Here is a 22,442-nt window from a genome sequence, read left to right as displayed (position 1 = left end):
TTTATATATATATATATATAAACTGCATATACACAATACATATTTGAAAGTATTTGTTTTATATATATATTACATTTATTATTTTTCATTCTCCGTATGGTTTTACACTGTTTATATTCACCTCTGTCACATTTGTCTCTCAGTCTTCATTAATTACTTGGCAACATATTCCTCATTTGCAATATACAAAAAATGTTGATTTTTATGACATTCATTGAATGAAGAAAGGATATGTTGAATTGTCCACTATCTCTTTTTCTAGATTTTCAGGAAGTAATTTAACTAAAATCCTTGGTATTCACTTCTATAAAAGGAAATGTAGCTGATTTAATCAGGCTCCACTAGTATGAGGCGCAGCAGGTACATTAGTGTAGGTACCCTGGTACTTATCCAGCTCTTGCTTTCACATTCCATACTCATTCTTTTAGTTGTGCAGAAAGACAACTGATTATACTTCCCTGAATGATCCATTTAGTCAATCATCCATCCATCCATCAATTTTTAACCAAAGTCCCTTGCGGTTCATTCCAAATGTATTTATGATCTGGTGAGTTTTTCTAGTGCTTGTGTGTTATTGTGCTTTTGTGATTTACTGGATTTTGAACCTGTGCTCTATTTTTGACCATTCTTTGGGATTTCCTTTTGGAGTCATTGTCTTCTGTGCCTTTGTGCTCCTCAGAGTTTATTTATGTGCCATAAAGCATTTTTGTTAAAATAAATGTTTAACTATAAGATTGTTTATTGCCTTTTTGTGTGACTAGCTATGTTTTCCCCTCTAGTGGACATTTTGAGCAATTATTAGGACTTTTTAACTCTTTGACTCTCAAGTTCATAACATGGGGCAGCAGACAAGAGGTTTGAAACTGACATTTGGGTCTAAACAGTCTTGTGTGACATTTTACTGCAACCTTCTTGCATGATCCAGCTCCCATCTATAACTTGAGTGGTGTTTCTTTTAATATATATTAGCTTGTTAATTCAAAGAAAGGAGTCAGCTCCTTCAAACAGCTAGTAATGTGGCTACAACTTTGTATATATAAAGCATACAGGCAAGTTCAAGAGGATTAGGTCATGTTCAACCAGACACAACTTTGACTATGATATGATTGTTCGTGCCAGACATAGTTCCCGTTTCTCATAAACAGTCATGATATACAGACTCTACATTTTACAGAGAATGGTACAACAAACAAAAAGAATCAAGCACGTGTTACTTATGTGGCCAAAAATCATCTTGTTAATGAGAAAGCTTAGAGAAGAATGGTCTGAATTGTTCAGGCTAAAAGAAAGGCTACAAATATTCAAATTATAGCTCCTTACAACAACAGTGTGAAGAAGGGCATCCCTGTACAAACAATACATTAAACCTTAAATTGGATGGACTACAGCAGCAGAAAACCATCCCAGGTTCCATGCATGTCAACTCTTGAACTAAGACATGCATTTGTATCTAGAACCATTATGTAAACATAGATCTCTGAATACATAAAAGTCTGCAATGAAACTGAGGGAGGGACAAACTGTTGAGGGGCAACAAGAGTATTCTCAGTCCAAGCAATTACTGCAAAATGAGCGTGCTTAGCATATATCTCCCAAAAACATCATACATAACAACATCATGGTTGTCTGTTGAGATATTTTTGAATTTCTATAGGTTGGATGCGACAGTGTCCTTCTTTATGAACATAGTCATGTTGTTGTCAACAAACAGTGATTAACCTATCTGAAGTATACTTATATATAGGGTTAAAATTATTCAAGGTACAACCAAACTGTCGATAAAGGTAGGTTTACTCACCCATAAAGAGTTTGACAAGTTGACCCTCTTGCCCTACTTTAAGGAAACTTTCCAGAATAGGCAATGAATGAATGAGGTAAGGACACACAGAGATAAATTAGACCATGAAAGAAAAATGCTTGTATGTAACTCAAAATAAGAATTTTTCTGGGCTCTGTACATTTGACAATACCACTACTTTGAAAAAAGTCACAAAGCACATAGTCATGTTGCAAATTTCCTGATCACTCTCAGAGAACCAGGAAACATACAGCAAGGTCAATGGGTGCAGGTGAGCAAGCTTTTCTTTTATCTGGTTATATTTTTGATTTTTGCATTCAGATATGGAATTTAGGGGTATGTGTTAACATATTGTTTTAGTAATAGAAGTAATAAGAAGATTAACATAATATTAGGATATTTAAAAAAATGTTGAATTTGCAATACTATAGCATCATCATCATTATTATTATTTAATGTTTCTCATTTTTGTTTCTTTACATCATTCATTCAGCATTTGTTTTTGTGTTTTTTTCACATGACTGTTTAAGCTTTTCATTTTTTTTTTGTAATTTGTTTTTTTAATTTTATTAATATGCCTTTACCCCAACCACTATAGGCAGACAATAAAGTTCTAACACTGAATCAAGTTTTACTTTAACTTATTAGAAAGAGCAGGGACATTTATAGGCTGCACATTTACAAAGTCCATATAGTGAACTGAATGTTTTTAAGTTTAGTGTTGTTTTTTTCCTGTTAATATATTATAGTGACCTCTTCATGTGTGGAGAATAGAAGACACATGAATTGCTAATGTAGGCAACCAAGGGGAAAAAAGTTTATGAAGGAGTGAGGCTCAAAAGAGAAGAGAAGTAAGGTCTGTACAGAAAAGAACAGATGACAAGAAATAATGGTGTGAACTATGCACACTGTCCACCCTTTTCTGTTATTTCCATGGAGCATGCCTTAACTGATCTGTGCTAGCATTTAAACTGTGTGAGGGATGCTGTGACTCCTGACTTATCTTAGACCTGAGGACTTCACTTCCTCCTCTGCTTCTCCCTCCCTCCCCTTTTGCTTCTAGCAAAGTAACACCTATGCTCACAGCCATAACATCTAACACCTAAACTCTACCTACAGTTAGGTCCATAAATATTTGGACAGAGACAACTTTTTTCTAATTTTGGTTCTGTACATTACCATAATGAATTTTAAATGAAACAACTCTGATGCAGTTGAAGTGCAGACTTTCAGTTTTAATTCAGTTGGGTGAACAAAACAATTGCATAAAAATGTGAGGCAACTAAAACATTTTTTTAACACAATCCCTTCATTTCAGGGGCTCAAAAATAATTGGACAATTGACTCAAAGGCTATTTCATGGGCAGGTGTGGGCAAGTCCGTCGTTATGTCATTATCAATTAAGCAGATAAAAGTCCTGAAGTTGATTTAAGGTGTGGTGCTTGCATGTGGAAGATTTTGCTGTGAACAGACAACATGCGGTCAAAGGAGCTCTCCATGCAAGTGAAAGAAGCCATCCTTAAGCTGCGAAAACAGAAAAAACCCATCCGAGAAATTGCTACAATATCACGAGTGGCAAAATCTACAGTTTGGTACGTCCTGAGAAAGAAAGCAAGCACTGGTGAACTCAGCAACGCAAAAAGACCTGGACGTTCACGGAAGACAACAGTGGTGGATGATTGCAGAATCATTTCCATGGTGAAGAGAAACCCCTTCACAACAGCCAAGCAAGTGAACAACACTCTCCAGGGGGTAGGCGTATCGATATCCAAGTCTACCATAAAGAGAAGACTGCATGAAAGTAAATACAGAGGGTGCACTGCAAGGTGCAAGTCACTCATAAGCCTCAAGAATAGAAAGGCTAGATTGGACTTTGCTAAAGAACATCTAAAAAAGCCAGCACAGTTCTGGAAAAACATTCTTTGGACAGATGAAACCAAGATCAACCTCTACCAGAATGATGGCAAGAAAAAAGTATGGCGAAGGCGTGGAACAGCTCATTATCCAAAGCATACCACATCATCTGTAAAACACGGTGGAGGCAGTGTGATGGCTTGGGCGTGCATGGCTGCCAGTGGCAATGGGACAAGCACTTTTTTGAGTTGAGTGTTGAGTGCTTCTAGTGTTTATTGATGATGTGACACAGGACAGAAGCAGCCGAATGAATTCTGAAGTGTTCAGAGACATACTGTCTGCTCAAATCCAGCTAAATGCAGTCAAATTGGTTGGGCGGCATTTCATGATACAGATGGACAATGACCCAAAACATTCAGCCAAAGCAACCCAGGAGTTTATTAAAGCAAAGAAATGGAAAATTCTTGAATGGCCAAGTCAGTCACCTGATCTTAACCCAATTGAGCATGCATTCCACTTGTTGAAGACTAAACTTCAGACAGAAAGGCCCACAAACAAACAGCAACTGAAAGCCGCTGCAGTAAAGGCCTGGCAGAGCATTAAAAAGGAGGAAACCCAGCATCTGGTGATGTCCATGAGTTCAAGACTTCAGGCTGTCATTGCCAGCAAAGGGTTTTCAACCAAGTATTAGAAATGAACATTTTATTTCCAGTTATTTAATTTGTCCAATTACTTTTGAGCCCTTGAAATGAAGGGATTGTGTTAAAAAAAATGCTTTAGTTGCCTCACATTTTTATGCAATCGTTTTGTTCACCCCACTGAATTAAAGCTGAAAGTCTGCACTTCAACTGCACCTGAGTTGTTTCATTTAAAATTCATTGTGGTAATGTACAGAACCAAAATTAGAAAAAAGTTGTCTCTGTCCAAATATTTATGGACCTAACTGTAAATAGAGCACCTCCTAACCCCATCTTCCTTGCTGAATTTTCCTTCATTAGCTTCACATCTACTTCTCCATGCCACATGTAATCCTGTCTTTACCGTGTGTAGGACATCATCTCTTCTTCACTCGTTCATCCATCCTGTTGGTCACTGCTGCTTATTGTGTGCCCTACTCACCGCTTCTGCTGACAGCCTTTATTTGCATAAAGTGACAAGCCCCAAACAGCCAGCTAGCACTATTTCTCTCTGACTTCATCTCCGTACTGCACCGATAAAAGGACTACTCACTACAGTATTGTTGTTGACAAATTAAAAAAACCACAGGTCAGCTAATTTTCTTTCTATAACATCACCAGATTACAGTTAAATCAAGCAAAGCATTTTTTACATTTTACATATATAGCCTAATGAGATGACATTTGAAGTGATGTGTACACTCCTGGCAATCACACTGTAAAAAAAGACACAGCAGCCTGAAAAGGTGTGCGAAGTGAATGTCCAAGTGGCCTTCCTGGACTGAAGTGCATGTTTGGCACAGAAAATTGCAAACTTGAACAGGGAAAGGTGTTGAGTGCTTCTAGCAGAATTTTTTTTTTCAGTTAAATGGTCAAATACACACTCATTAATAAAATGGAAGGTAAATTGGACTGGGGCAATTTCACTACTGAGAAAGTTACAACAATTTTGTTTCCATATTCTGGTGATGTCCCCATCCACACTCTGTCAAGTTCAATTATCATTTAGTCTCTTTGGGTTTTTATGTTATGCAGAAGACAGGTAAAACTGATCTAAGGTTCTTCTTTACTTAAAAGTTTGCAGGTTTGATGGTATTTGTATTACAATATCTTTATTTATTAAAATGATTACTGTGCTCCCTTATCCAAATCAGAGGTATATTGTAATGGAGAGCACATTTCTAGAACTGCTGCTCTAGCAGAGGATTGTTCTTGCTTATTAACACGTGATGAGTGAGTAGCAAGGATGGAGCTAATAACCTTGTAGCTCACAGTCTAACTAACATCTTTGCAAGTGGACCTCACAGTAGACCATTACCATTTAAGTTACTTTCAGCCTTGTTTTTAAAATGATCCATCAATTCACCGACATAATCAAATGAACTTTTCTTATCTTGTATTTATTGTATTTGCTGCAGAAGACTTACCGTGACTTCAGACTGCAAGGTGTGTTAGAAGGAACCCTGAACAACAAAGCCTATGATACCATTTACAACCGGCTCACTTTGGAGGAGGCCACAGTGTCAGTAACTGATGGTAGTGGTCTTCAAGGAATTTCCATGAGAGACAGTGATGAAGAGGATGAATAACATCAGAATGAAATGAGGATGAATAACATGTGATCAAACTGTGCCAATTTTTCTCACTGTAAGCTAATGGTCACATTTTTGTATGTGCTACATTTGTATTCATAGCAATTTTGAAAAATAGTAAAGGGAACGATAAAGCCAAGGATATGTAGGTAAACTTTATACTACAAAAAAGTCTGAGAAAGTAAGAATGGGAAATCGACAACATGGGGGTAATTTTTAGCATCTTCATTCTAAATCTTTAAATGTTTTCTGGTTTCTTTTATAATCATGATTCTTTGTATCATATTTGTTGTCAAAGGTGAATCAACTGCAGATATGTACAATGAATGGCTGGTCTTACTGTAAGTTGCAATGTATTTTGCAAATTACAATTAATGTTCTCTTTACAAGTGACTTATTAGGTTCTTCTTTCAAAAAATATATTTAAATTTTTTTTTTTAAAAAAAAGCTGTGTCACTGTGCGGGTTTGCCAAACATGATGTCTTTGTTTCAGAGTCTTAATTCTGACACAAGCCTTAGGTAAAATTGTAATAGTTTTGTGGATATTTTTAATCTTAGGGGCAATGGATTAAAGCACTATATCCATCATTGTTTGGACAGTAGTTATTTTCTCTATGTTTGTGCTTCTGCTCAGTATCAAAAATGACCTGAAGATGGCTAACCCTACCGTGTGTATTAATAGGCTCATACTGTACATTCCTAAGGTGTCTTGTGTATAGTTCACTGCATTCTTCTTGAAGAATTAATGATGTTTAATAGTGTGGGGTCCTTCAGTTGGTCTGCCTTAGCTGAGTCCACTATGAAGCTTGATAATGATACATGGTTTCAACTTTATAAGATTCATAGATCACCTTGACACCTTCTTCAGATGTATATTTTATGCTGTCGTAATAAAGTGTTTTCATTTGTTTACATGTGTGGATTTCACTTTTTATCTGCTGTAACAATGAAAAAGAATGCAATGCAAAAATGCACTAGTGAATGAATATTGATTAATTAGTTTATCATTCATTTTTACAACAGATACTGACTTTTTATTTATTTTTTAAATATACTGTTTTACTATTTAATGATTATGCATTTCATCCAGCGATAAATGGAAGCCAGTAATTTCATATGACTAAGTTTTCTAATCAGTCCAACTTGACACTGGCACTAGCAAGCAAGTTTCATAATTATTTTTATCAAATGAAAGTCATGGATTCAGCACAAACATGTATTATAGTTAAATAGGAAGAAGAGAGATAAATAAACAAAATGGAACACAGACAACTGAATAAGTGAAGAAGCAGTACAACTGACCAGTGGTAACAGATTTCTGCTCAGCCTAGAAAGTAAATATGTCTTGATTTGAGCAATTAATTATATTTGTTTGTGAAACCGTTTCCTAGAAAATGGTCTGAATATTTACTGCCCAGAAACAAAGTTGCATTTTGAAATTTCAAACTGTCGGCCACCCCCTCATCTTCCGCTTATGGGATTTTTGATTTCTTTTTTTGTCATCTCATCAGCTTGCATTGTGCACACTGTGGCAATTGTTGGAATATGTACTGAAATATTCTTCCAGTCCTCTTGCAATGCAAGCTGTCAGTTCTGCTTGGTTTGGCAGTTGCCTTTGGCAGTGTTAACACCCCAGCCTCTCTTTCCAGGTATAATCAATGACTCGGAATTCCAGCAGTGAATAAAGGGTCCCAAAAGATACTCATGCTTCTCTGACATAAGGTGCAAAAACAAATGCAAAAACTAAAAAGCTGAAATACTTCATTCTTGCTGTGCCAGGTTTTATAATTCCTAATGCAATCAAGGCAGAGCCGTGCGTACATAAAAAGTACTACATTTCAATTTTAGACAGGCAAAGCTGTGAATAGTGAAATTTGCTGCTTAGATAATTCCTTATTTTACATCATGTGCCTCTTCAATACATATTGAAAAATAAAAGCATTCAATTTATACAAGTGGGAGTAAACTTAATTATGCTGCTGAGTCACTCAATAGTCATTCACGGACATCAAACCATACATAAAAAATAAATCAGATTATATTTTGTTACATTTTGTACTTTCTCTTTATCTAATTACGTGATCATAAGGAGTGTCCATAGCATGGGCATAGCAATGAGAGATCTGAAGGTTGTGCTGACCTTAGCACGCTTAAGGTCAGTCAGTCAATGCACCTAACCTGCATGTCTTTGGACTGTAGGAGGAAACCCATGCAGACACGGGGAGAACATGCCAACTCCACGCAGGGAGGACCCGGGAAGCGAACCCAGGTCTCCTTACTGCAAGGCAGCAGTGCTACCACTGTGCCACCGTGCCACCCATGCTTAAGGCTCATTCCACACCTTGAGGCCTGGTGACGGGGCTTCAACAGGTCTGACTACCTGTAGTAGACATGAAGTCCCTGCCATCCTGTAGTTCATGTCCCTAATCCTGCATCACCCTTCAATGTATGACAGCCTCTGACACCAGAAAATTAATGATCCTTTCATTTATCTAAACACAAACCAAATTACAATAACATAAAATGAATACTCAGTTGGCTAACTTATTTTCCTGTCCATTTTATAGCATGTATTAATACAGTTAAAGTGTAATCAATCAAGAAAAAGGTTTTACACTCCAGTAGCGCTGACACAGACATTCAGCCCTTCCATCTTTAGTTTAAAAGGACATTCTGTTCTATAATAATTCTGTAGTTGTTTTTAGCTCTTTCCTTTTCCCTATTTCTAAATTGTATTTATATTGTGAGCTGGGGGGCTGAATGCACCCCTACAGGTTAAAAAAAGATGCTGAAAGACTACCTTCACATTGCTCCCTCGCTTGTCGGGCTTAGGCTGATCTATTGCGCGATCCGCGTGGTACTTTGCAGACTTAAAAGTCCAAACAGCAGCTGTCGATATTTGATTGTTTGCTTTTCTCTCTCTCTGACCTTCCCTGCTCCTGTCGTGCACTCCTTTGAAGAGGAAGATATGTTTGCATTCTTTTAATTGTGAGATAGAACTGTCATCTCCGTCTTGTCAAGGATCACGTTTAAACTTTTGAAAAAGAGACATGTTTGTTTGCAGTGTTTGAATAAACTTCCTGTCTCTACAACCTCCTGTGTTTCTGTGCAAATCTGTGACCCAAGCGTGACAATATATACAGTATACACTACTGGTCAAAATTTTTAGAACACCTCAGTCTTTCTGGTTTTTCTTCAAATTTAATCAGTTGAAATGCAGTGGTATTTGGCCTAAAATGCTGAAAAAGTAAGCAGTAAACTGCCAGTGGTTTAAATTTAAAGTTTAGGTTAGCAAAAACTGAAGAAAATGAAATTTCAGAATATTACAAATGAGCTTACTTCAGGGAACAACTAATAGGTTACAACCTACAGATGTTCTGCATCAAGTAAAAGTTAATTAAACTTTGTAAGTTCAATTTAAACAATTTGCACAGGTGTCCCAACGTCTGTTGATTACTTAAGAAACCTCTGTCTTAAAGCAGAGTTGGAACAGACTGTGTTACTACACTCGCTGAAGTACTACTTGCACAATATTACGCTGTAAAAAGTTGTTAATTCCAGTGATAATGGAAAGAAAACTGCAATTAACAAATTAAATGAGACAAGGGTAAGCCTTTTATTTAGAGAAATTGCAAACAAAATCAAAGAGTCAGTCCAAAGGCAATTGGAAATTGGATGAAACTCTGAGAAAAAGAGATCTGACAGACCCAAAGTCACAACCCAATCAGAAGACAAATTTCTGAGGGTCACCAGCTTGCATGATAGGCACCTCACAGCACAACAACTTCAAGCACAGCTTAACAGTGGTTGAAAAAAGCAAGTGTCAGTTTCTACTGTGAAGAGGAGACTTCTCCTCTTCACGGTAAAAACTAAGAAACTACCTTTGGATTGTGCAGGACACCATACTCACTGACTTTTTAATTTTGGTTTTTGTTTTGTTTTTTTTGCAATTTCTCCAAATTAAAGGCCTACACATCTAAGGTTAATAATGCTCTGTCTCGTTTCATTTGTTAATGGCCATTTTCTTGTCATTATCACTGGAATTTACAACTTACTACAGTGTAATGCTGTCCAAGTAGTACTTCAGCAAGTGTAGTAACGCAGTCTGTTCCAACTCTGCTTTAAGACAGACAGAGGTTTCTTAAGTAATCAGCAAAGTTGGGACACCTGTGCAAATTGTTTGCTTTAACTTGCAAGGCTTAATTTACTTTAAAGATGCAGAACATCTGTAGGTTGTAGCCTATTAGTTGCTAAAGAAGGCCCATCTATATATATAATTCACTAAGTCCATGGCAAGCAAGACGCACGCAAGGCCGAGCCCCGCCCACCAACAATTCACTAGCAAGCTGACCATGGCACACGTACTACAGAGCCAACAATTCATGGGAGAGCGAAAGCATTTGCCAAGAATGTTTTCATTAATCAAGAACGAAAGTCAGAGGTTCGAAGAAGATCACATACCATCGTAGTTCCGACCATAAACAATGCCGACTGGCGATCCGGCGGCGTTATTCCCATGACCCGCCAGGCAGCCATTACTCCCACTGGCATGCCTCCGCATAAAGTCAAACTTAAAATTGGTTCAGTCGTCATGCTTCTCAGAAACCTCATGCCAGCAAGAAGTCTCTGTAATGGCACTAGACGGACTGTCCTCAGCATTCATCGCAATGTACTGGAGTGTAAAACAATCGCAGCTGCTACCTCACAAACTGTCCTTATTCCCCAGATTTCCCTGACCCCATCAGATTCAAATTTGCCTTTTACTTCTACACGCAATTTCCTGTTAGATTGGCCTTTGCAATGACAATTAATAAGGCACAGGGCCAAACTTTCAAAACGATATGCCCGTATCTGCCAAAACCAGTTTTCAGTCACGGACAAATGCATGTTGCTCTCTCCAGAGTTCCATCTTTTCATTCACTTACAGCACACAGGCACGCGTGAGACTCACACACACACACACAGAGGCGCGAGATAGAGAGAATCCCTGACCCCATCAGATTCAAATTTGCCTTTTACTTTTACACGCAGACAATTTCCTGTTAGATTGGCCTTTGCAATGACAATTAATAAGGCACAGGGACACACTTTCAAAACGCTATGCCTGTATCTGACAAACCCAGTTTTCAGTCACGACAGTTGTATGTTGCTCTCTCCAGAGTTCCATCTTTTCATTCACCTACAGTCATATCCTCAAACCCACCCCATTTGGACAACTGTGTCTTTCAGGAAGTGTTCACCCATCAATACATAATTATGCGGTGTATGCTACGCCACGGGTTGGCTAGTTTGTAATATTTTGAAATTTCCTATTTTCAGTTTTTGCTAACCTAAACTTTAAGTTTAAGTCTCTGTCAATTTACTGCTTACCATGTTCACTGTTTAGGTCATTCATTGCATTTCAGCTTATAATTTGCCTAATAACATCCCTATGGGGCGGCACAGTGGTGGCAGCATAACAATATGGAAATGCTTCTCATGGACAGGGAGACTGGTCAGAACTGATGGAAGAATGAATGCAGACATGTCCATGAAGACATCTGCTTCAGAGCACACACAACCACAGATTAGGGCAATGGTTCACCTTTCAGCATCATAGTGACCCGAAGCGTACAGGACAAGACAATGTTAGAGTGACTTTGGGACAAGTTTCTCACAGTCCTTGAGTGCCCTGCCAAAGCCCAGACGTAAAGCCTTATTAGTTCATTGTGTATGGCCCAAGTAAATTTTAATTACATTTTAAGCCTGTAATAGGTGTTCTAAATGTGTGTGTGTGTATATATGTATGTGTGTATATATATAAAAAATATAGTACAGCATTTCTGTATAAACTATATAATGTGTAAAATAAATTTCCTTTTATGATTACCATTTTAATTTCGTTCCCATGTTTCTTATCTTAATTTTAGTTACAATTAACCAAAGGTCTCCAGCTTACTACTTAATTACTTAGAAAAGCATACCTCTTTATGATTTAATTGGATATTTCAGAGCAGAAGCCTCTGTCATATCACATCTCGGGTCAAAACATCACTTAAATTACAGCCCATAAAAGAAGATCCTATCCCTTTGGTTTTGCATATTTTATCAGACAGTTCATTAGAGGTTTTCTGAGTCTTTTCAGCTCAGCAATCATGCTTGATTTCTAAATTGACTAACTGAACTGTGAAAAGTTGCTATATTAACCTTTGTTATTTAGGCTTTGAGTAGCACTGTTCGATTCCTGACGCGTTCTTAAGCTGAGCCTTTCCCAGTAGGCCAATGTGACTTGTTTTCTTGAGAATAAGGTCTGCCGTATTTAAGGTGGTGACTATTAGGAGTATAATATTTAAAGAGATAGCTTCCATAATCTTTGGTGTTATACAAATATGTGTAGGTATATAGGTAAATATATCTTTGTACGTTCTTCTCTAACAGACATGACTCTAGTCTTTCACCTTTTAAGCTCTTTTTACAAGGCAATCTTATATTCTAAACATAATGAATGAGATTATTGTGATATAGCCACCTAACCGTGTCCCTAACTCCAATCCCATCTTAGTCACTAGCTATGTGGACATTGCATGTGCTCCTAATGTCAGTGCCACTGTTAATTTATCAACAGGTACTCCTGTTCTCTGTCTACACCCCAGAAATATGAATTTTAGGTTAACTGCTGATTCTGAACCATTCCTATGTGAGTATGTGCATGAATAGCTTTATGCTGGTTCTAGAACTTATTTTCAGTGAATGAGAAATCCTCTTCTAGACTAAAGTACCTGTGATTTTTGGATGTTAACCATTTTGTTTTGTTCCTCTAAGCCTATTATTCAAATACATTATAATCGAATATTCATTCTGTCTGTTGTTCCATGAGCGTTGTTTATTTTTATTATTCATTTGTTTATTTGCATTTGTAATCATCTAAAGGTTAAACTGGTTGGGGAAAGAACTAGTAACCTTGCGTGTGAAAGTCCGAAGTCTTAAGCACAAAGCTGCAATAGTTGGTGTAAGATCTATACCAGTTCTGAGTGAGCCAAATGGGGAAAAGCCAGATGCAACTGTTCAAAACTCCAACTAGAATATATGTTAAGCCTAAATTCAATAAGCTTTTCTGCAGTGAATATCTGAGCTCCTCATTGTAACAATAATAATAATTAATAATTCTTTACATGTATATTGCGCTTTTTCTCATTTGTACAATGTATTTCACTTTCCTGAAGCCCATCTCCAGTGCGATGAGGCAGCTGTTATATTTAATGCCACATTTTCATGGTACTGTACACAGAGCACACTGACTTGTGCAGAATATCTCCTCCTTAAAATGGGATGACAAGAATTTAAAGATCTCTGTATTATATAATGTAATCCTGCTGTTGAACTGGTTTATTTTTAGAGTTTCTCACTGTTTTGTCTATCTGATGAATGTAGACAGTATCCCTTCATAAGACTGGTATGTTTTTCAGCTAGATGGCAGTAACACATAATTATTTTGAGTAAGTCAGACCGGAAAAATTCTTTTTCTGTTGTAATTTAAACATTGCTGAATATAATGCTGAAAAAGACTCAAATACATTTCCGTGTTGACATGTAAAATTATTGAAAAGGTATTTTGATCTGTGACGCACGTACAAAACTTAACAATTATATCAGAACACTTAAAAATCTAACAAAGAGCTGTCATCATTTGTATTGCCTTTGCACGCTCAGTCTTTCTAGTTAAGGATTTTGACTGCCTTTGAGTTCTGTATTTATAATCCATACTTTTCATAAGCTGTCAATTGTTCTAGACACATTTTTCAAACTATGCAGAATGTTGCCACGGCTTTATTGACGTCTCTTTTTTTGTTTTGTTTGTGTTTGGTTTGTTTTTAAAGTATTATAGAATTGATCCCACTTAGCATAGTGTACCATGGACTGTAAAACAGTTAGCACTGCTGCCTTACGCCTTCAGAGATCTGAATTCAGGTCCCCGCTTGACTGTGTGTGAGTGTGCATGTTCTTATTGGACACTCGTGGGTTCTCTGCAGTTACATGTCTTGTCTCAAGTGACTTTCATGTTGGGTGAATTCCCAATTCTGAATGTTCTGCTGTGAGTAATGTGTCTTTTACGAACACCAGCTATGGTCATGGTATTGTGACAGGTTCAGCTTCTGCAGATCTTTAATGAAACAAGTGTTGCATAAATTACACAGTACAGTACTATTAAAAATTTAATTAGTGATCTTTCTTGGACCAGCTCAGGTTTCTAACTAGCCGAAAACAGTAAAAGAGTGGTTGGAAATAGATAAGCCATGCCATTTAACATGTATTGAAAGAATACTTTTGATATTCTTCAAGTCTAAGTCATTCATTCACAGCCATGTTATGCCTTAATTTGCTAATGGAAATTGGATTATTAGGTGAAGTAGTTTTTAATAATTAAATAAAGAACATGTCTGTTCTTAAAGTTTAAAATGGGGTCTACAGGGCATTGGGCCGAAGGTGAAAAAGAAGCCTTAACTCTTAGTGAATATATCCACTTTGAGACGTTAGAAAACTTGCCTTTCACATTTCTGAGGTATGTTAATGGCAGCAAACTGGAAGTAATCCCTTTCACCACAGATTCTCTGCTCTGTTTTTTCTGTTCTTTTCTCCGTTTGCAGTGGTCATTGTGGGCGGAATTTTCAAGTAAATGAGGCAGTAAAATAGCACAAAATTACACACATGTCAGAAACTGTTTAGCATGACATTGCTGTTCTACCTAAAAGCTTTCAAAATGTGTGTATCCATGATGTGAAAATAAAATGAAACAAACAAGTGTTTACAGTTTCTGTCATTGATCCCCTTGCAGTAATTGTGGCGTTTTGAAGTTACGGCTTGTAGTGTGACACATTAAGAACCTGCAGAGGACTCATCTATGAGTCTGTGGTACTCATGTTTCCAGAGGCCACTACTGGCAGCCTAAGAGGATATTCCAGTGTTCCCAATCATTTCTGAAGCCTACTGTGGCTCCACACATTATCTAGCTGAGTCATTCCACTACAGCGGAAAGTGAAGTCGAGTGAAAAACAGAACTGTATAGTACTTAGGTGTAACAGAGCAAGATGCAGAAGATATGGACAAAGATGATCCGCTGTGGCAACTTCTAACGGGAGCAGCCATAAAAAGAAGAAGGAGAAGATAGGACTAGCAATGGAAATCTTGTTTAGTAGCAACACGGCCTACTGCATAGATGAGCGGCTAGCTCTCACGTAAGGTGGGACGACGGTAGTTCAGTCATTAACTTTTGCTGCTTGACAGATCTAGCGCCTTGGCTTTGAATCTCATGCCTGGTGGTTGTTCTTGTGGACTTTCCACCTTCTCCCCAAGCAATAACCAATGGGGTTACCTCCTTCAACCCAAAAATTAGGTGAATCAATGATTCCAAATTGGTGTCAGCAGGAGTAAGGATGGCAGGGTGTGTGAGTGGGCATGAAATGATAACTTATTTGTCCACCATCTGAGAAAAGATATCTCACTCTAAGCGTTCAAATCACTCTAAAATGCAATTGCAGTATTCATGACAGCACACAGCACCCGAAAGGTGAAACAATACGACAGAAGGAGACTGGCAACACTTCTGTTTTTTCTTTCTCCTCCAAGACTGACACAGATATGCAGTTTTATAATATGCACACAGATCAATATTTGGAAACATTCCTGATTTGAAAATGGATCTATTGGGTAAGTTTTAAGACTTTTGTTTAGACATTTGCCCAATAGACAACATTTCAAATTAAAAGAACAGGCATAGTAAGATTTATATAAATAAATAAATTTAAAAAAAGCTTCACTTAACAACACAATTTTTGCAGTAAATTCAGGAAAAGTGGATTTGAAAATGGATGAATTAATTGATTACATTTACAGGATGCTTGCCCAGCCTACTCAAAATACTTTGCATGGACATTGGGGTCCCACTTCATCCACCACTGATTGACAGGTCATGACTTGGGGGGATTTGACAGAAAAATCTCAGAACTTATGCTTTTAACAGGCAACATCCATCCATCCTTTTTCCAACCCGCTGAATCCTAACTACGGGGTCACGGGGGTCTGCTGGAGCCAATCCCAGCCAACACAGGGCACAAGGCAGGAACCAATCCCGGGCAGGGTGCCAACCCACCGCAGTAACAGGCAACATCATTTTTGTAATAAAAAACAAAACATAGGAATTGAAAGATGTAGAAGATCTAATAAGCAGTTAGATCATTAAAATGCCATGATGGAGTGTGATGTTAATAACTAGACAGATTGGTTAACTGGTAAAAACAAAACTCCTGGTCATCCTTAAAACAAAGGCTTATTACATTAAAAATGGAGAAAACATTTATAAATATCAGATTTGTCAAACTCCGCCTAATTGCTTTGTAGGTGTGAATCATGGTTATAAAATAACTAGAACAGTTAATTTCCTGAATGTGGTATTTTATATAGCTTAATTAAAATTAGTCATCAAAATGCTAAGTGGGGAAGTTCTCTTAACTTTTTTTTTTTTCCAAAACAAAGAGAAGTTTTCGACTTTAATCATCTGAGATAATGAATAAGCACATTAGTGACTGCAAACCTGAAGCTGTTCAACAAATAACTACTTGTGTTTGGCATCCTCTTCGCCATTCTGACTCTTGTAAGAATAAACAGCATGTAATTCAGCTTGAAACTGGCAGACAATGCATTGTAAGGTTTTAAAACTAACTGAGCGAGCACATCATTTTGAAAGGCCTCGATGGAGTGAAGGCAGTTTAGACAAGCAATGCAACTGGTAAAAGTAAAAGAGGGCCCTGTTTGTGATGCTAATGTAAGTGTAGCTGTGTTTCCCAAAATTAACAAAGCTCAGCAGCTCTAGTATGCAAAATGGGATTCTGGCAAAAGCTTGACGAGTTGAAGTGATTCCACTGACAAAATATCTTTGTTTTAAAAATTTTAGTAAAAATTCAAACTAAAACAGTTCACACAAAAATAGAGAAAAGATTGGTATTGCAAGAAAAGAAAAGTTCTACTTATGCCTTATATCTTGTTTCATTCTTTTAGTTACTTATACAGTTGAACCATTTCTAAACGGTCAGAAAACTGTACGCCTGTCCCATTTCTATATTGAATATGTGTCTTTGAAGTCCCCGTATACTGGGACCTGTTCTAAACAACAACTGACTCGGTTAACACGCTGTATCTCAGTTACAGCAAGAAAGTTCTCTCTCTTATTAACTTACAGGGGGTAAAAGACTACACCATTGTCTATGGCAATGAAAGAAAATGATATTCTATTCAAATTAAGCAGACACTAATATGAGTTTAACTTAAAGTGTTAACTTTCTAAGATTGGCTTTTACAGTAAGAATGAAATTAAAAACTGTCAAAGACAGGCACTCTCCAACTGCTGAGATGCTTGCAACAGTTAGAAAAATCTGCATGAATGCCTTCTGATGGCATTTGAGTTAACTGGCAGAAGGCTTTATGAGAATGGCAAAAACCAGCAAACGATTGCTAGGATTGAGATATTCCGTATTGTCCACATGAAAGATGAATTATACATTGAACACACAGTGTTATGTCTGCTATCTTCCATCAGCTAATTCAGATGATATTTCCGGTGACTATATTGCACACAAGATTTTCGTAAAACAATATTTCAAGAGAATTCTTTCCTCTGCATTTTGTCATACTGGTAAAGAACTTTTGAGACAACACATATGGCTAACGCAGAGCATCTTCCCATCAGAGAGGAAACTGGTCATCTTAGCCTTCATAGGTGTTGCTGATTATATAATGATACTGCATCTAGAAAATGTATTGGCCCTCTCCTGATTTTATCAATTACTGCAAGTTTCCCAAAGTGAATTTTGTCCAGCCTTCAACTGAAATCTAATAGGAGACCAAGCTTACACTTGTTAACTGAGATAATGTCTTAAATGACTGAAAGTTATCCAACACCAGCAGGCACTGTGTGAAGGAGTATTTGCCCACTTATACTTAATAACTGATTGTGGCCCCCTTCACACTTATGTCTACACTGAGTCCCTTCCTGTAATTTTATATTATTCTTCACACATTTCTATAGATAATTTTTTGCACATTATTATTCCTTGCTTTAATTCTGTAAGTTTTCAGACATGACCTGGACTAAGCCAGGAACACCTTTCATTTTCCTTCTCCCCAGCCACGATGTGGACTTGCGTTAGTGTTTTGAGTCATTGGCTTCCTGTATGATCTAACTACGTGTCATCCAGAGCACATGGGTAGATGACTAGACTTTTCTTGATGAATCTTCTAATGTAGGGAAAAATTAATGGTTCCTTCAATTATGCTAAGACGCCCAGGTCATTAGGCAACAAAGCAACCCCCACACGATCACATTACCACCACCACCACTTTTGACACTTGTTATGATGTTCATACACACTTGGTGGAATGTTGTGTTGCTCTACACAAGATAAAACAGAACCCATGTTATACAAAAAGTTTTGCATTTGTCTTCTGTGTCCAGAGAACACTCTCTCCAAGGGTTTGGAGATAATCTTGGTGCATTCTGAAAAATGACAGAGAAATGTTTTGACTTTTCTTGATTAGCAGTTGTTTCCGCCCTAACCCTCTCCACCGAATCCCTTTTTGCCCTTTCTAACTGTTGACTCATGAACATTGACCTTTGCTGACGGAAAAGTGGTCTGCAGTCCTTTGGATTTATTTATATAATTATCAACATCCACTGTAGTTTTACTCTGTGCCTTTGGAATAATTTTTGGCAGGCTTGGACGCTCATGTAAAGTGTGTGTACTGTTCCAGTTATTGTCCATTCAAAGGCTATGGCTCTCACTGTGGTTCAGTCAAGTGCCACATTCTTAGAAATGGATTGTAGCCTTTTCTGAACTGTTACATGTTAACAGCTGTTCTCTTCTGAACTCTTCAGGAATCTCCTTTGATTTTAGCATTATGTGTTTGTTGATATAATTGGGTTACTAACTTGACTCTGATGGTAAAAGTCAAAAGAAGTGAGGAAGACATCGGGCCTGGCTTGGTTCATTCTGCTGATTCTGATTACAGGTTGATTTAAATGGGGGGATGGTTACATTATCATATTTTCACATTTTTTGTTGGATAACTTTGATCATTAAATGCAGTAAATGAAACAAAAAAAAAAGTTATGTGTTCAGTCAGGTGCCTTTTATGTAATTGTAGATCAGGGGTCCTCAATCACAGTCCTGGAGGGCCGCAGTGGCTACAGGTTTTTGCTCCAAACCAATTGCTTAATAAGAAGCACTTACTCCTCAAGTATCACTTCTGCTTCACTTCAGTTGTCTCGTTCGTTAAGATACTGAACCCTTATTGCTTATTTTAGTCTTAAACAGCTGTATTCTTGGTTTTTAATTGCTCCTTATTAGCAATAACATGCAAATGACAAAATGAGACCAGCATTTCTCCATTTAGCTTGTGACCATTTACACCTGTGTGTATTTATCAGGCACTATTGGGTTTAATTAAATACTTTAAAGGACAGTGAAGAGAAAAAAAGTGAAGGACTGAGTTACAACCAGCCCTCGCGAACGAATTGAGTTCATAAGTCAAGGGTCCACTGTATTTCTTGCACTGTTTAAATGGTTTATCCTGATTTGGGCCTTTTTTGTTATTTCAAGAAGTTTTCCCAGGCCAACTCCCTGTGTATAAGTCATTCTGTAATGGCAGCTTGACAGGATACAGTATGTGTGTATTTTTCATTGGATATTTCTAATAATGCATATGGCAAAGAAACAGAGACTGATGGTTTTGCATTTGGATAGTGGATTCCCTGTGAGGACTTCCTTGAAATTCTGCACACCTCTTTAACACTATGTGGTGTTGTTGAAAGACGATGCTAAATGAGGGAGGGAGAACTCGACGCACCATGGCTGATTTTTTATTTCATCGGTGACTTGTCATTTTAATTGTCATAATCAGTAATGATGTTTGTTTGGCCTACAAAATGAACATGGTTCAAAGACATTTTAACTGTTTGTAGTAATCTGTTTCATGTAGGATCCTGATTCTTTTCAAAATACCTTCTTGTGACCTCCGAGGCATCTCCATTCCTAAGACCCTGTGCTTCATGTAACACATTGCACAAAACCCAGTTAGTCCAATTCAGTATTGGCTGGGGGGTGCAGCCTGTCCCAACAGCATTGAGTGAAAGGCATGATGGGGCACAGGGCCAGTTTCATCTCCAGTTAACCTAACATGCACATCTTTGGGAATGTGGGAGGAAGCCCACCATGTGCAAAATCCACACTGTCAATGGCACAGGATACTGGGTTTAGGATACTGCAGCTGTAGCCACTGTGCTGTCTGCAGAATGTTCCTAAAAACCCACCAAACATGCGCTCTTGAACCCATGTTTTCCGCTACTGAGAGCCAACACTGAATTAATGGTGGGAGTTCCCATGGATGGGGCACCAGTCCACCTCTAAGCAGACTCATGCACATATCCACTATCTCACATGCCAGTCCAATTGAGAGTCACTAATTATTTTCTGTAATCTATCTTCTGGAAGTTAGAGAAAAACTGGAATACTTAGGCAGGCCATGTGGTGCAGTGGTTAAGGCTTTGTACTTCAAACCCTGAGGCTGTGGTTTCAAATCCCACCATTGACACTGTGAGACCCTGAGCAAGTCACTTAACTCTCCTGTGCTCCAACTGGAAAAAATAAAAGAAATTTAACCAATTGTATGTCACAAGTTGTAGGTTACTTTGGATAAAGGCGCCAGCCAAATAAATAAATGGAAAACAGGAGAATGTGCAAATTCCACACAGACAGCGACTGAGCCAGGGTCCTTGAACTCTGTCACCATAGCATTATGCATTTATTAGAAGCATTGCTTTCAGCCTTTTGGTTACTTACTTACTGAAAATTAGTCTTTAAAAATTTAACAGATCAGTCTGAAATATAATAGAACATCAGAGGAGTTCACCAGAGGAGATGGTCAACATAGGAACAACAGAGAATCCTAACTAAACAAAACTGACTTACTGGCCCTCTCATCCCATCACACTTAACCAAAGTGAGAGGAGCACACAGACTACAGTGGAAATAAATGGCCAGCTCTCCTCATGTCCAAATGTGAAAAGGCCCTTCCTTTTAGAATTTGCCCCTTGTTTCTTTCCATATCCCCCTATTGTTGCTTTCTGACACAGTGGTGCCACCATGGGTTGCAGATCATACCAGGGGCCTCATGTATAAACTGTGCGTACACACAGAAATGTTGCGTACGAACGTTTCCACGCTCAAATTGCGATGTATAAAACCTAAACTTGGCGTAAAGCCACGCACATTTCCATGGTACCTCATACCCTGGCGTACGCAATTTCTCCGCTCGCTTTTGTAGACTGGCAGCACCCAGCATCAAAGCAGTGCTACTGTTCCTGTGTAGTTACCCATTTTTTCTTAGATCCACATTCCTGACGCGGCTTTATAAATACACTGAAACTAACTGCATATTGTTTATTAGTGTAATGCATCTGATTGTAATTAACCTGCAGCAATATAATGGTCCAGGGAATAGCCATAGTATTCCAAATACCATAACTGCTTTAGCGTTGTTACTCTCACTGCATCTTCTTCCTCTTTCAGCTGCTCCCGTTACGGGTTGCCACAGCGGATCATCTTTTTCCATATTACTCTCACTGCACCACTCGGAGTATTTATATCACTGTATCTGAGTGGGGAATCACAGCAGCAGCTGATCGGAAAGAGAATTATCGAGATACAGCATCAAGCACACGCTGCGTCAGCCACAGCAAAATGCTTCAGAGACTTTCCTGTACGGACCTCGCGGTTCAGAAAAAGTTTCATCCCAAGAACTATAAACGCACTCAGTCAGTCCATCAAGTGCTCCTTTTAAAACTGTTTATACTTACAAGTACAATTACCCCACTGTAAACTTGCACTACAATTATAATATTGCACAACCTGCACCACTTTATAAAGCATTGTATGATGACGATATCATTTTTAAGATAAAATGCAGCAAAATATGTTGATTATAGTATACAGATAAAACTTTAACTTCATTTAAATAATCTGTGTTGTTAATAATTAAACATGTGAGGACATGGTGCCGCAGCGCTAGCTAGTTCAGGGATTGTTCCTGCCTTGCACTGTATTATTGCTGGTGCTGACGCGACACTGGAAGGATAGACGGATAGAATAATTAAACATGTACTACGAAGATATTTCAATGTTCCTTAAAAGGTTTGAAGAATCAGCATTCTAAGCTTACAGACGGCTTAACGTCTATTACAGAGCTGATTGTGTGGCGATTGGGTATTTGGAGAAAGAAAAGTAAGGACAGGAATTGGAGGTTAGTACGTTTGAAAGAGACAGTACTTCTGTAATAAATTATTTCATCGAAGGTCGTGCATGGCGCCACAAGCCTCATGCGTGAGACATGAACAAGCACTGCGCCACCGTGTTCCCATGTTTAATAACATGCTTTAACTCCTATCATCATGAAAAAGATATCACGTATACATCTCAGTATTTTAATTATTCAGAG

At 37.9% G+C, this 22,442-nt stretch overlaps 1 protein-coding gene and 1 long non-coding RNA gene across 11 annotated transcripts in view; one reads left to right on the top strand and one right to left on the bottom strand.

Moving 5' to 3' along the window:
• Nucleotides 1-6,349, top strand: part of cadps2 (Ca++-dependent secretion activator 2) — an 874,989-nt gene extending 868,640 nt beyond the window's left edge. For all 10 annotated transcript variants that reach the window (XM_051929794.1, XM_051929778.1, XM_051929757.1 and 7 more), the window contains one exon: nt 5,748-6,349. In XM_051929794.1, the coding sequence (XP_051785754.1) occupies nt 5,748-5,918 (171 nt within the window). In that variant the 3' untranslated portion in view covers nt 5,919-6,349. The remainder of the gene's footprint in view (nt 1-5,747) is intronic.
• The window catches only part of LOC127528813 (uncharacterized), a 97,556-nt gene that overhangs the window by 58,718 nt on the left and 16,396 nt on the right, over nt 1-22,442 (bottom strand). The gene's annotated exons all lie outside the window — the stretch shown is intronic.

Source organism: Erpetoichthys calabaricus, chromosome 1 (genome assembly GCF_900747795.2).
Source record: "Erpetoichthys calabaricus chromosome 1, fErpCal1.3, whole genome shotgun sequence".
NCBI lineage: Eukaryota > Metazoa > Chordata > Cladistia > Polypteriformes > Polypteridae > Erpetoichthys > Erpetoichthys calabaricus.
The sequence above is the reverse complement of the archived record's forward strand: the minus strand, read 5'-3'. Positions and strand labels throughout refer to the sequence as shown.